We start from the raw sequence: 16,479 nt of genomic DNA on the forward strand, positions 1-16,479 counted from the left end.
AAGATTTTGACCCAGCAACAGTGAAAGAACCACAATATATTTCTCAGTCAGGAGTGTGTAGGGCTTGGTGGTGTTCCCATGCATCAGTTGCCCTCATCTTTCTAGATGGCAACGGTCATGGTTTGGCAAGTGCTGTCGAAGCAGTCTTGGTGAGTTGCTATAATGCATCTTGAAGATGGTACACACAGCTGCCATTGTGTGTTGGCAGTGGATGGAGTGAAATGTTTAAGGCGGTGGATGGGGTGCCAATCAAGCAGGCGACTTTGTCCTGGGTGGCATTGAACCTCTTGAATGTTGTTGAAGCTGCATTTATCCAGGCAAGTGGAGAGTATTCCACCACACTCCTGACTTGTAGAGACATCCTTTAGGGAGTCAGGAAGGGGCTACTTGCCACAGAATCTCCAGCTTCTGACTGACTCTGGTAGCCATGGTGTTTACATGACTGACCCAGTTAAGTTTCTGGTCAATGATAATGCCCAGGGATGGTGATAGTGAAATATTGAACAATGGTAATGCCATTGAATGTCAAGGAGAGATAGTTAGTTTCTCGCTTGTTGGAGATGGTCATGCCTGGCATTTGTGTAGCACAAATCTTATTTCCACTTATCAGTCTAAGCCTGAATGTTGTACAGGTCTTGCTGCATGCGTGCATGGACTGCTACTGTATCTGAGGAGTTGTAGCTGCTATTGCAAACTGTATAATCAGTAGCAAACATTCTCACTTATGAATTGAGGATGGAGGGAAGGTCATTGATAAAGGAGTTGATGATGGTTGGACCTTGGATACTACACAGGGGAACTCCCGCAGCAATGTCATGAGGCTGAAACCAAAACCATCTTTCTTTATGATAGGTATGACACCAACCAAAGTTTTCACCCTCATTCCCATTGACTCCAGATTTACAGGGGCATCTTGATGCCACACTAGGTCAAATGCTGCCTTGATGTCAAGGGCAGCCACTCCCACCTCGCCTTTTGATTTCAGCTATTTTGTCCATGTTTGGACCAAGGCTGTATGGAACCCAAACTGAGCATCAATGTACTGGTTATTGCCATGCAAGTGCCGCTTGATGGCACAGGTGATGGCACCTTCCATATTTTGCTGATAATCTCAAGTAGACTCATGGGGGTGTTAATTGGCCAGATTGGATCTGTTCAGCTTTTTGGCACAGAACATAGAGGTAATCTTCCACATTAGCGGCAATAACCATAATAACATAAGACATAGGAGCAGAATTAGGCCACTCGGCCCATCGAGACAGCTCTGCCATTCAATCATGTGCTTTTAACTTATTTAACAGTCTCCTTTGTGGCACCTTGCCAAAGGCCTTCTGAAAATCTAAATAAATCACGTCCATTGGTTACCCTTTGTCCAACTTCCTTGTTACCTCCTCAAAAAACTCTAACAGATTTGTCAGACACGACCTCCCTTTGACAAAGCCGTGCTGACTCAGTCCTATTTTACCATGCACTAAGTACTTCGCGATCTCATCTTTAATAACATACTCTAAAATCTTACCAATGACCAAAGTCAGGCTAACCGGCCTATAATTTCCCGTCTTCTGCCTCCCTCCCTTCTTAAACAATGCCGTTACATTAGCAACTTTCCTGCCTCCAGTGATTCCAGAAAGATCACCACTAATGCCTCCACAATTTCTTCAGCTTTCTCTTTTAGGTCCCTGGGGTGTAGGCCATCCAGTCCAGGTGACTTATTCACCTTCAGACCTTTCAGTTTCCCCAGAACCTTCGCCTTAGTAATGGTCACTGCACTCACCTCTGCCCCGAGGTTCTCCTGGAGCTCTGGCATCCCACTGGTGTCTTCCACCGTGAAGACTGATGCAAAGTAACTTTTCAGTTCATCTGCCGTTTCTTGGTTTCCTATTATTACTTCTCCAGCCACATTTTCCAGTGGTCCAATGTCTATCTTTGCCCCTCTCTTACCTTTTATATATTGAAAAAAACTCTTCCTATCTTCCTTTATATTACTAGCTAGCTTGCACTCATACTTCATCTTCTCCCGCCTTATTGCTTTTTTAGTTGTCCTCTGCTCGCTTTTAAAGGCTTCCCTATCCTCTGGCTTCCCACTAATCCTCTCCACTTTGTATGCTGTCCTTGACATCACTTGTCAGCCATGGATGCCTTGTCCTTCCCTTAGCATGTTTTCTCCTCCTTGCGATGAATTTCTGTTATGCGTCCCTAATAACCCCCAAAAACTCCTGCCAATGCTGTTCCAGTGTCTTCCCTGCTAAGCTTCTTTTCCAATCAACTCTGGCCAGCTCCTTCCTTATGTCTTTGTAGTTATCCTTATTTAATTGTAATACCGTTACATCGGATTGCAGCTTCCCTGTCACAAACTGCAGGGTAAATTCTATCATATTGTGGCCACTGCTCCCTAAAGGTTGCTTCACCTTAAGTTCCCTCATTGCACATCACCGAATCCAGAATTGCCTGTTCCCTAGTAGGCTGTCACATGCTGCTCAAAAAAAAACATCTCTTGGACATTCCACAAATTCCTTTTCTTGGGATCCACTACCAACCTGATTTTCCCAGTCCACCTGCACATTGAAGTCCCCCATGATTATTTTAATATTGCCTTTTTTACATGCCTTTCCTATCTCCCGATTCATTTTCTGCCCCACATCCAGATTACTGCTGGGGGCCTGTACATAATTCCCATCAGGGTCTTTTTACCTTTGCGATTCTTCAACTCTACCCACAGAGATTCTATGCCTTCTGATCCTATATCACTCCTTGCTATCGATTTAACTTCATTCCTTACTAACAATGCAATCCTGCCCCCTTTGCCCATCTGCCTGTCCTTTCGATAGGACATATATCTTTGGATATTTAGATCCCAGCCCTGATCCCCTTGCAGCCACGTCTCTGTGATGCCCACAACATTGTACCGGCCAATTTCATAGTGTGCAACAAGCTCATTTACCTTGTTCCATATACTGCACGCATTTAGGTACAACACCCTCGATCCTGCATTGACCACCTCCCTTTTCACACTTTCCTCAGTTACTGTACCCTGTACTGTGGCCATTTTTGATTTTTGACTATGGCTTCTCTGCCTTACACTTTCTGTTTCTGGCCCCGCTTTACTTCCCTCTGACTTCCTACATCGGTTCCCATCCCCCTGCCACATTAGTTTAAACCCTCCCCAACAGCATTTGCAAACACCCCGCCCCAGGACATCGGTTCCAGTCCTGCCCAGGTGCAGACCGTCCGTTTTGTACTGGTCCAACCTCCCCAAAATGTTGTAGTTGTACTGTAACAACTTAGTTAGGTGCATGGCTAGTTCTGGAGCACAAGTCACTACTACTGCCAGGATGTTGCTAGGGCCAACAGCGTTTGCTGAATCCAATGTTTTCAGCCATTGCTTGACATCACGCTGAGTGAAACGAATTGGCTGAAGTTTGGACCCTCAAGAACCAGAGATGGATCAGTCACTCCGCACTTGTCTGAAGGTGGCTGAAAATGCTTTAGTCTTATCTTTCGTACTGACACGCTCAGTTCCACCATCATTGAGAATGGGATATTTATGGAGCCACCTCCTCCTGTTAGTTGTTCAGTTGCACACCACTATTCACACCTGGACGCAGCATGGCTACAGAGCATTGATCTAATCCATTGCTGTGGAATCACTCAGCTCTGTTTATTGCATGATGTTCCTATGTAGCATGAATGGAGAAACGCAGCAGCAATGTGGTCCACAATCAATAATGTGTTAATGACCAAATATTCTGCTTTAGTGATGCTGGTTAAGGAATAAATGTTAGCCAGGACAGAGGGAATAAATCCCCTGCCCTTGTTCATAACAGTTGACATATATTATGAACTTAAAAAACAAATAATTCTATCAATCTTCAAATATTGCCAAGATAGGGTACAGATCCACTAGTGCTGCTTGCTGTCAGTACCTCACCAGAGTAGCTATTATTCATGTCGGAACCTCATTGAATGATGGTAAATTATTTGATCACAACAGGAAACAGCTGAACCTAGTCCTGCCCCCACACAAAGGTACTTAATAGTGATCAGGAGTGGGAATCTGAACAACTTTCTTTTACCCTTATAAAATCATGCTGAGGCAAATTGTAGAAAAGCTCAGCTGTCAACAGACATATTTTCTGAGTTGGCAAAGCTCAAGCGTGACCTTTATTAAGGACTGTCCCAACGTAGCAGCTTAGCTCTTCTGCAGAGGAAGGGGATCAAAAATAGATCAGGGGAACCAGTTTGTTCTCAACTCCTTACAATGAGCTGAGACACTGGCCCCAATGGAAGGAGTTAATCTTTGGTATACCCTTTTAATAAGCAAACTAAAAATGTGTATGAAAGGAGAAGGAGCAACAAAATGATGAAAGGGTATGTATAATTTAGGGATGACAGCACATCTGAAACCCACATCTGAAGTAACTTGACTTCCGCTTATTTTGATTATCTTGTGTTTTGATTAAAATAGATTAATGAATGTAAAAAATGTGGTACACACTTGAAGCCAATCTTTGCATTGCATTTACACATCACTGTATATCCTGTCAAAATGTTTTAATAGTCCATACCCATCTCCAAAACAATAACTAGATTACCAAAATTAATATCAAATAAAGCAATGCAACTCTTAAGATTTTCCAAAACTACCTCAAGAATTTGTAGAAATTCCTTGAAAAGTCTTTTTCTTTCAGATTCTACTGTAATGTCTTCAAAAGCAGACTCATTTACAAATCTCTCTCGAACCTGGAAAGAAAATATTCATCCATCAACTTCAATAAGCTCAAATGCGTATCTTGAAAATAAAAAAGTACACACATCAGGACTGCATTACATTTGCAAATCCGAAACTAGCAGCCTGCTTGACAAAGGCATTAAATCGTACATACCTCATCCCAATTTGATTCTGGCTCAAGAGGAGGAGTGGCTTGCTTTAACATGCTCTTGAAAGCAGTTTCTTTTCGCTTTAGTTTTCTAGCTTCTTCCTTTTCTCTTTCACGTTCTCGAGCTTCTGCTTTCTCTAACAACTACGATAAATCACAAGTGATTATATCATTCTGAATAGATTAAATAAATGTATTGCTTGCATAACCATTTTTTAAAATGGCACTCTCTTTAATTTGGATCATACTATTTACATTTCGCTATTCGACTATATTTCAACGTTCTATTTTGTCATCTTGGAGCTAGATTATTATGGTTTCACAGGGACATGATATAGTTGCAGCAAGAAAATACATGTGACTAGATGTGATGCAGAACAGGGCTTGGGATTTTAAACAAAAAAGGTTTTCCATGGGATGCAAGCTTCGCTGGCAAAGCCAGCATATATTGCCCACCCACAATTGCCCATGACAAGATGATGGTGACCTATTGCCTAGAACTGCCAAAGTCCATCTCGTGTTGGTACACCCACAATGCTTTTAGGAAGAAAGTTCCAGGATTTTGGCACAGAAACAGTGAAGGAAAGGCAATATATTTCCAAGTTAGGATGGTGTGTGGCTTGGAAGGAACTTGCAAGTGGTGGTGGTCCCACGTGTTGGTTCCCCTTATCCTCGGTGGTAGAGGTTTGGAAGGTGCTGTCAAAGAAACCTTGGTGAACTGCTGCAATGTGAACCAGGATCAGGGAATATAGCGTAACGATAGGCCATGTAAAGTACAAGACATCATAGAGAAGCATAAGTAAGGACTGTAGTGCAGGAATTTCAAGTCTTCTGTAATGACGGGAACAGCATTGGACTGGTTATGAACGATCATATTAATTATTATTATGATGATATTGAGAGCAGAGCCAAAGATGTGAGTATTCGGGAAAGTTCTTTGTGAAAGGGAGATAATTAATTTGCACTTGGGAAAACTATCCACGATTCTGAGATACCGTTTCTACAAGTCCATATTGAGAGGTGCTCAACGTCTACAGAAACACAGGATTTTGTGAATTTCAGCACATTACACTGAACAAAATGTTTAAAAAGTTACTTACACTGTTAAAAGTAAGTTTAATGTTACCAGCATCAAGTGTGGCTGCTCTCTTGTCAGAGCTAATGACTGTACCAAATTCTTCAAAAGTAGTATTTACTTCTACCACAAAACCTTTATCCTGCGCAGGGAAAACAGGACATGTCATATATTTTAGGATCATCTCACTTGCACAGCAGTTGTATCACATGGCTGCTCAAAGAACATTTAACAAAGACAAATAAAATGCAATATTAAAACAACATTCAATACATTTTTGTGATGATTATTTCATCTTAATGATTTTTGATTTGTTCCATTAGAATTTGTTGAACGGGTTACATCTATGAAACAAAATGTAAATTTATGCAGCCTGTCTGGAGATCTTGTGGAAAATAAGTTTTTTACAACTAAAAAATGTACTTCATATTATTCAACCAAATTACACACTGGAAATTACACTACAGAGAAGACAGATCCTCAGAAGCATTGTCATATGAAAAGTCTTTCCGCACGGAAGATTTAACAGTTAACTCACAGTTCCTTGTGATGCACAAGTCTAATTTTGTCAGCCTCAGTATGTGGTTTTTTACCATCCCTCACTGCTAGTTAAAATATTTAAAAAGCCTCTAACACAATCCTAACAGGCTGTAACTTCCTTGGACTGGCATTGCCACGCCGTGCCCAATTACCAACATAGACTTTCTTCTGTGCCTGTCTCACCTAACCTTCAGTCTCAAGCTGGGCGAGATCCATGCAGCGCAGCTGTCCTCAAGGCCCAGTGTTAAAGTGCTGCCCAATCAGGTTGAAGGACATGCACCATTTTTGACACCTCTGGCTGCCATAGACAACGTAAATTGACAAACAAGGGAAAAGTAATGGAGGGTGGTTGGACCTCAGGGGTGGTGGTGGTGGTGGGTGGGTGGGGAGCACAACTGCAAGAGGGGGGTTGGGGGGGGTTAGTCTGTAATACAGCTGGAACCATCTGAAGTTTACAATTTAAATTGCATTTTTGCATGGTTACCAGTACACGGCAATTGCCCAGAAGTTTGCACTTCTGGGCTATTACCATGCAAACCCTTACCTGGAAACTTCCGAAGGGGATTCCCCAACGCATCTTTGGGGTATGTACCCATCTCCCATCTGATGCTGGGGAAATTGGAAGAAACGTCCCACATTTCTCCAATGAGTATGAAATGAAATGAAAATCGCTTATTGTCACAAGTAGGCTTCAAATGAAGTTACTGTGAAAAGCCCCGAGTCGCCACATTCCTGCGCCTCTTCGGGGAGGCTGGTACGGGAGTATTAGACCTTCTTGGATAAAATCCTGTTGAAACTCTTTTGTCATCAATAGGAACATACAAACTAGGAGCAGGAGTAGGCTGCTTGGCGTTTGAGCCTGCTCTGTCATTCAATAAGATCATGACTGATCGGATTATAACCTCAACCCCACATCTCAGCCTCCCTCAATAACCTTGCACCCCCTTGTTAGTGAAGAATCTGCCTAGCTTTGCCTTAAAAGTATTCAAAATCTCTGCTTGCACCGCCTTTTGAAGCAGAGTTCCAAAGACTAGCAACCCTCAGAAATAAATTTTGCCTGATCTCTGCCTTAAATGAACGACCTCTTTTTTTTAAACAGTGACCCCTATTTCTAGAGTCCCCCACAAGAGAAAACATCCTTTCCACATTGTTACAACTCCCTCAGCCAGTGTGCGGTCAATTCCAGTCCCAATTGACCCGGAGTCGCAACATGATTGAATTAACCAATATTTCTTAGAAAAATACCCAAAGACTTTGGTCCTTGGCTGCCCAACAATTAGTCACCAGGTGTGTAAATTTAAACACAATGGGGGCGATTCTCTGATATGGAGGCCAAGTGTTCGCGCCGTCGCGTTTCACGACGAGAGAGAGAGAGAGAGAGAGAGAGAGAGAGGAGGCCGGCCCCCCGATTGATTCCAGCGGCACGCACCGCGCCAAAAGCACCGGTGCAAATGGTGCCTATTCTCCGCACCTCGGAGAATTGCGCGCCGTCGTCGGGGCGCGGTTGCGCCGATTCTCCGGCCCGGGGCTCGGAGAATTGCCCCCCCAATTACTTTTTCCTTATAAGAGCTATAATGAAATATGCACAAATACAGCTGGTTAACTATAATCTACTTCCCCCCCCCCCCCCCCACTTTAGCTTTTCCCACCGTTTATATGGAGGGAAATAGTTAAAAACCACATTTTAAAAATATTGTGTCAGTGGGAAAGTACACTGTGGGAACTCATCAGTTTTGCAGAACCCAGGCTACAGATGTGACAAAGGGAGTACAGCCAGTAAGTCAGATACCAATGTGAGTGATGGTAAAGTCCACTATTCAAAAGTCACAATTCAAAACTTGTAAGTCAATGGGGAGCAAAGAGGGGGGCAGTATCAAACTGTACAGATATGACGTTACTGACACACGTTGCCTGCTCTCTTTCCAATGTTTTCTTCCTTATGTCCCGCTGAAGTGTACAAACAAAATGTTTGCAATAAAACTTAATCTCGCACTACCATCGGACCCTCATCTCTTATTTGAAAATAATAGATCCTACAATATACACACACAGACAAACACAGAGGGGAGAAAAGGAGTGTAAGAATAATAATGAAAGGGATAAATGTTTTTGTTTCAGATGGTTGCTCCTTGCACACTGTCCTTCAAACCAGGCTTTCAGTCGATATTTCTGCTTTCCAATCTGTATTGGTTTTCACTATAAATTCAGTCAGGTCTCTGCAGTCTCAGAAACACAGCAAGGCAGCTTTTCTGGAGAGAGCGAACAAGAGAAGAGAGCAGGTCCTTCCTGAGTGTACAGGATTTAAAACGAGTTCCTTGGGTCTCTGAAAATCATTCCACTCAAATAGGACCCAATCAACAACTACTGAGGAGGAGAATACGGTCTTTTGGCCAATTCATTGGCCACCAGTCATCAATCGAACCGAGTCCCATCCATCTCTTGGATGCCGAGAAGTCGGAGTTCTGTTCCAATACTAGCAGCATCATATACTATATTGCAACTTCTTGAATTCCTCATTCTCTGTGCTGCTTGACTTAAAGATACATGTCCATTAAGCATCCACGGATCAAAAATGATAACAGCGAAAATAAAGGAAGAGGAAATAAGGGAATCAACAGAAAGGCCCCATACAACATCCACCCTGTCAAGGCCCCTCAGGATCTTGAAAGATTTCAAACAGGTCGCTTCTTGGTCTTCTCAAATCCAGTGAATACAAGCCTAACCTGTCCAACCTTTCCTCATAAAACTCCCCCATTATTATTGGGAGCAAACCAATGAATCTTTTCTGACCTGCTTCCAACATATTTGCATATTTCCTTAAATGAGACCAATCATTTGGAGGAAACTCACACAGACAAAGTGCAAAGGCTGGAACTGAACCCGGGACCTTGGAGCGGTGAGGCATAAGTGCTAACCACTGTTCCACCATGCCGCCCCTTGAGGTGACTTCAGCATGAGGTTATGATTTAATCCTATCTCATTGCACAATACCAGGTCTAGGATAGCTTGTTCTCTGTTGGCTTCATAATGTGCTGATCCAAAATACTATCCTGAAAACATTTTATGAAAACCTCAGCTACGCTACCTTTGCCCATCCAATTTTACCAGTCTAGATTTGGATCTAGATCTAAGTCTGGGGCGGCACAGTAGCACAGTGGCTAGCACTGTTGCTTCACAGCTCCAGGGTACCAGGTTTGATTCCCAGCTTGGGTCACTGTCTGTGTGGAGTCTGCACGTTCTCCCAGTGTCTGCGTGGGTTTCCAGTTTCCACCCACAGTCCAAAGATGTGCAGGTTAGGTGGATTGGTCATGCTAAACTGCCCTGTCCAAAAAGGTTACTGGTATAGGATGGTGTGACCTTAAGTAGAGTGCTCTTTCTCGTGCAGAATCGATGGGCCAAATGGCCTCCTCCTGCACCGTAAATTCTATGACTCTATGATTAAAATTCACGATCACTGTACATTTCCAACAAGCTCTCATGATCTCTTCTTTTATATTCCATCCCATCATGTAGTTACAATTAGGAGGCCTGTACATCACACCCACAAGTTACTTCTTGCCTTTATTATTTCTTATCTCAACCCAAACTACTTCTACATCCAGTCTCCTGAAATTAGGTTGTCCCTTTCTAATGTGCTGATACCATCATGAATTAACAAAGCCACCCATCCACCCTTTCCTAACTTGATCTGTTTTATTTTGAATGCCATGTGTGTTCAGATACAAGTCCTTGAATTTTGTCTTATTATTTTTGGAGCTTCTAACTGTATCTGTTGATTTACTCTTCAATTCATATTCTCTGCCCCTTCACGTCATAGTCCATTTATCATTTCCCATCATGCCTTGTCCCTACATCTTCCCAAACTTGATCCCTTTCCCCCACTATTTAGTTTAAAAACATCCCTCTTTCCCTTGTGATGCAGCTTGCTAGAACATCAGCCCCAGCACGGCTCAGGTGTAGACCTTCCCAATGGCACAGATCCCACTTTCCCCAATATTGGTGCCATTGCCCCAAAACCGGAACCCACTTCTCCCACATCAGTCTTTGAGCCATGCATTCATTTTTCTAATCTTATTTGCACATAGGTCAGGTAATAATCCAGAAATTATACCCGCCTCAGCTGCAATCACACTCTCCTGTCACTGATCATCTTCCACATCAGAAGACCCTATCCCCATTGGGTCCGACTGCCTCCTGGTACGAAGTGTCCAGATAACTCTTGGTTCCCTGATGAGTTATAGTCTCCGCAGCTTAGACTCCAGCCAAATGGCTCTAAACCAAAGCTCCCCGAGCCTCAGACACTTACTGCAGACACGCTTGCCTTGGATTACAGTGCTATCTACGAGCTCTCACATGCTGCAGCCTTGACACATCACCTATCCTGCCATACCTATGTACTTTAATTAATTACTTCATAATTTTATTACTTACTTTTATTTTTGTTATTTATTAATCTCCTCACAAATGTTAAACCTTAGGAATAGAGTAGTATTGACCACTTACCCTATATTCACCAGAGGCTCACCAAACAGCTCGATTCTTCCCCTGTAGTAGAGCAATTCTTACAGGATGAAAAAGTTTGAAAAAGCAAAGGAGTATCTCTCTCTCTCCCCTCCTCACGGAATTTCCTCAGCTCATCAAACTCTCTCATTCTGTTGAGGTCACACAGTCCAAATAAGGACCCATTAGTTTCCTAATGGTCAATTGCAGATTTCAACAAGCTACACTTGCACCATATTTTGTAAGTTATAAATTCATCACTGTATATGTTCACAAATGAACTGAATATGCTTTGCAGTTACCTTTAAAATATCTTTTATTATCTTCTTTTCATCATGGAAGCGTGCTTTTAGATCTTCCACATAGAATTTGAAGAGATCAAGTGGAGTAGATCCTAGAGATACAATGGCAATTCGGCATATAATAAAAATATAAGTATTTGAGAAAAATCTTTACTTAGGCACATGCAAACAACTTGAAGGGTTGGATTTGGATTTGTTTTATTGTCACGTGTATCGAGGTACAGTGAAAAGTATTGTTCTACATCCAGACAGATCATTCCATACATTAAAAAAAACATAGGACATACATAAATACATAATGTAAATACATCGACACAGGTATCGGGTGAAGAATATGGAGTATAGTACTACTTAGTAGAGTTGGGACAAATTGAAAAAGTCTTACCAGGTTGGCCCAACATTTTGGAAAATCTAATATCAGCACTGATGGCAGGATACAATTCCATCCAGGTAGACATGGAATGCAAATGTCCACTTTCATGCAACTCATCCAAGAATGTCTGCAAGATGATTAGATGAAGTGTGAAAATTAAAACCCATATTTATCAGCACATTATCTTCTTCCATTCAATGAGGATAAATTGTCTAAAAGGATAAGGCCAAGAATATCATAAGAGAAAAACACAATTGCAGCCTCAGGAATGATGGTATGTAAAAGTTATGGGTAAATATCTATAACAAACTAGATCAACCAATGAGCTAATGCACAAAGCTATATGCTAACTTAATTAAATATGTAAACTTTAATTATTTAAATAAATAAAACAAGGAGAGGGAAGGTTGGCAGGGTTGGTGATGTGTTGAAACAATAGCATGTGGGAGTTGGAGAAGAGCTTTGCAAGCCAGCCAACCATATCTGCAGGATGAAACTTCATCGTGAAGATCATCAGTTCAGAATTGTTGAACTGAAGTCTGTCATCCTGCCATTGCAAGGCATCAATGAGGGAAGAGTTAACTGGACACATTGATCCAATTGGCAGTACATCCCTTACATTAGGTATTGGTCAAGATCTGGTTTGTGGACATGGACAGTAGGTGTAATTGCAAGATAATGGGATCTCAGGTGCAGTCTGGAAGAGTCTTGACCTTTGCTTGCACCAAACATACTCCAGGTTCTTGCTGCCATATTGATGATTTCCGGATGGATAAGCAAGCTGACTATAGCATGGTGGAGCAGAAACCATTCAAATGGAGAATGTGGAAGGGAATATGATTGTAACAGGGGAGAGGATAGTCAAGGGGATAGAAACCATTCTCTGCAGCTGCAACCTGGAATAATAAAAAGTTGTGTTTTCTGCCTGGTGTCAGCATTAATGACGTCTCGTCATGGGAGCAGAACGTTCAGTGGGAGCAGTGGGATATCAGCTGCTGTGGGCCAAAGAGAAACCAATAACATTGGCAATGAGGATTGATGTCTTGCTGAGTGTGTTTCAGGAGATGGGTCCAAATAACATGCAGGAACTCACAGGCAATAATATCTGGATTGTTATCTCTGTGGTACACAAACTGGCGCACAGGGTCAAACAAATTGTACGGTAAAATGTGTGGATAGTCATGTGGGAGGCAGGGATTTCAATTCACAGTGTCATAGATTATAGGCATAGACTGATAGAACGCAAATATATAATAACATTACAATTTAGAATTGAAAAAGTGGTTGCATGCTGCAAAATGGCTAAAGACAATCATTTTACAAGCCCTTGTACACCTGTACAGGGGAAGGCTTTGAATTTAGTTAGAGACAGATAAACATTTCTTCATGTCAGTAGCATTCACTGGAATGCAAGAGAAGTCTCATTTTTTGGGAAAGAGGTATCAATAAGGACTATCATTTCACGATTTAAATGCTTTGTTCATTACCAAAAGGAATTTTTTTTTTTTTTAAAAGTGGTGACACAAATTAATGGCAGTTCAGTCTGGTGTTTGGCATTCTTACCTATTACAAAATAATTTTAAAAACCTAGTTCAGGCTACTGTGAAACACTGGTGGGCCTCTTTCTAACAGTCAGGATTGAACTTTATCAGACACTTTGTGGAAAATACAGATGATATGAGAACGCAACCTTCAACCGAACTAAAAAACCTTAAAAAATAAACTTGAAGAATGAAAATGAAATGAAAATCGCTTATTGTCACGAGTAGGCTTCAATGAAGTTACTGTTAAAAGCCCCTAGTCGCCACATTCCGGCGCCTGTCCGGGGAGGCTGGTACGGGAATCGAACCGTGCTGCTGGCCTGCTTTAAAAGCCAGCGATTTAGCTCAGTGAGCTAAACCAGCCCCTTTTGTGTTAGAGCTTAAAATCATGATGAAAATATAGAAGCAAATTAAATTTGGCTTGATATTAGAATACATTACATACAGGAAAAATGCTTACAATGTTCACATAATGAGGTAATCTTCACCAATTAAATAACAGTAAATTATATGGGATAATCAAAAGGGAGGAGGTTAAACAAGGAGGCAGCAGCCATAGCTGCTAAGGATGATATAATTATGTTTAGTGGTGTATAAAGATACAGGCGTCCTGACAGAAATTCCGAAGTATTGAAGAAGGATTTAAAGGAAAACCTTAATCCAATGATTCACAAGTCGGAGTTTGGTCCCTTTAAGCAAAAAGTTTTTGTGTCCGATATTCAGATAGGGAAAACTACTCTGGGATTTATGGTATTACTTTGCTTCAAATATTTGACGAATATCCCAAGTGATTTTAGTCTATTGTAATATTTATTAAAATCTCTTTTTATATTATAACTTATGCTTGCCATCCTTCGATAGTCATTGAATGCTCAACGGTTCTTTAATAAACTTGTAATTAAGTTAGTAAAAAAGTAACGTTTCAAGTTGGTTTCTGCAAGCAGATTAAGAACCCCTCTCCGTATTCTCCAAAAATGGGGGGGGGGGGAATACAATTTTTGATGAGACCCCCAGATCCTTATATCTAGCTGATAATTATTTAAAATACCACCTCAAAGAAGGTAATATTCCTTGATGAATATCTTATCCGGGAGGTCGTCGGGTGGCGGGTGGTTCACTTTTTCAGACTCAAAACAAGTGTCTGTGGGCGCGGCTATTTTGAACTCAAGTGAGGTTCATTATTGGAGGAGTATTTGAAGCAAAGTAATACCATAAATCCCAGAGTAGTTTTCCCTTACTGAATATCGGACACAAAAACTTTTTGCTTAAAGGGACCAAACTCCAACTTGAGAATCATTGGATTAAGGTTTTCCTTTAAATCCTTCTTCAATACTTTTGCATTTCCGGCAAGAAGCCTGCAAAAAGCATTTCAGGTTATAATTCACTTCAACAGGGCATTATCATCAGTACTGGTATTGGATAGTACTAAGGAAAGCTGTTCTATTGGGACAAGCACAAACCTGGCCAGGACCAAATCAAATAACTAGGGCTGCAGAGAAGGCATAAAACCAATTAAATGGAGGAGTGAGAGGTTTCGGGAAAGAGAAAATTCAAACGCAGTATGAAAAACATTGAGGCTATAGAGCAGAGTAGCGAGTTTGGTGGAAGATAAGTAGAGAGCTCAGCAAAGATAACAGGGCACTAGAGACTTGGGTACATCAGGAAAGGATTAGGCTGCCTATCAGCCTTTTTTGAATAAGGTGCCACATTTACCTCTCAAATCCTCTGGCACACGCCCTGTACCTAGGGAAAATTGAAAAGATGTGGCAAGCCCTTCGGCTATCTCCACTCCCACTTCCTTTTTTAAAAAATCGTTTTATTCTCCTCATTTTCATCAAATAAACAAATGAAAACCAACAAAAACAAATAGAGTAACAATCCCCCAAAAAGCCTCTCCTTCAATATACAAACCCAAACATCACCCGTATATTCCAAATAAAAAACAAAAAAAAATTAACAATCATATTCAAAACCAACAGTAACCCCAGCTCGCGTGTACTACCCCAGAGATGACCTTGAAAACCACCCTCCAATACTTCTCCAGCTTCGGGCAGGACCAAAACATACGAACAAGGTTTGGGGGGCACTCCCACTTCCATTAGCAATCTAGAATGCAAACCAGCCGGATGAGGCGACTCATCCACGAAGTACAGCCAGCCTTTTCAGTTTCTTCTTCCTATCAATGTTCATTCACATCATCATCTCTGCTTCTACCAAGCATCCTCTTCCTTAGTAAACACTGATACAAAGTATCAATTAACTATTCTAGCCTAACCCTGCAGCTTTAAGTGGACATTCCTCTCTTTTACCATGAATAAGGTCATAACCACCTCTTATTATCCACTTACCTTTTACATGCTGGTAGAAGATTTTTGGGTTACGGTTTAGGTTAACTCTCATTAATTCTCGTATTCTCTTTTTGCCAGTGTATTGTCTTCACTTCCCATCTCAAAATTATTGTATTTGGCCTGAACTCACCTGACATGCCCTCCCTTGTAGAGTTGTGATATTAAGGATTTTTATACCCCAAAATATTGATTGGGATAGAGGAGGAATTTCAGGAATCTGTTTAGGAGAACTTCCCTGACCAGTATGTTCTTGGCCCAAACTAGGAAGAAGCCATTGCTGGATCTGGTGCTTGGGCATGAGTGATCATAGAATTTACAGTGCAGAAGGAGGCCATTCGACCCATCGAGTCTGCACCGGCCCTTGGAAAGAGCACCCTACTCAAGCCCATACCTCCACCCTATTCCTGTAATCCTGCCTAACCTTGTTTTTTTGGACACTAAGGGCAATTTAGCACAGCCAATCCACCTAACCTACACATCTTTGAACTGTGGGAGGAAACCGGAGCACCTGGAGGAAACCCAGACACTGGGAGAATGTGCAGACTCCCCACAGACAGTGAGTGACCCAAGCCGGGAATCGAACCTGGGACCCTGGAGCTGTGAAGCAACTGTGATAACCACTGTGCTGCCGTGTTGTTCCGGTATTGCATTATATACCTTATCCCCCTCATCATTCAAGAACCCATGGCTTCATACAACCCTGTTGGAACGTACCTGCTTGTACCTGAACCATCACATACTTGAAGATCACCCATTGTTCTCTTACAGTTTTTCCTGCTATGCTTTGGTTCTATTTTACCATGGTTGGATCCCCACTCATCCCAATCTGAAGTTCTTCTTTATATCTCTAATATCCCATTTGGAGGCCTATAGCATAATTATCCCCATTTTGTTTCGCAACTCAACCAAAATGGGCAGCACGG

At 41.8% G+C, this 16,479-nt stretch overlaps 1 protein-coding gene across 8 annotated transcripts in view; it reads right to left on the bottom strand.

The window, feature by feature from the left end:
- Positions 1 to 16,479, bottom strand: part of prpf40a (PRP40 pre-mRNA processing factor 40 homolog A) — a 97,667-nt gene that overhangs the window by 11,008 nt on the left and 70,180 nt on the right. For all 8 annotated transcript variants that reach the window (XM_038789546.1, XM_038789553.1, XM_038789551.1 and 5 more), the window contains 5 exons: positions 11,680 to 11,794; positions 11,295 to 11,386; positions 5,978 to 6,094; positions 4,884 to 5,021; positions 4,645 to 4,740 (listed from right to left, as the gene is read on the bottom strand). In XM_038789546.1, coding sequence (XP_038645474.1) covers positions 4,645 to 4,740; positions 4,884 to 5,021; positions 5,978 to 6,094; positions 11,295 to 11,386; positions 11,680 to 11,794 — 558 coding nt within the window. The remainder of the gene's footprint in view (positions 1 to 4,644; positions 4,741 to 4,883; positions 5,022 to 5,977; positions 6,095 to 11,294; positions 11,387 to 11,679; positions 11,795 to 16,479) is intronic.

Source organism: Scyliorhinus canicula, chromosome 2 (genome assembly GCF_902713615.1).
Source record: "Scyliorhinus canicula chromosome 2, sScyCan1.1, whole genome shotgun sequence".
NCBI classification, from domain to species: Eukaryota; Metazoa; Chordata; class Chondrichthyes; order Carcharhiniformes; family Scyliorhinidae; genus Scyliorhinus; species Scyliorhinus canicula.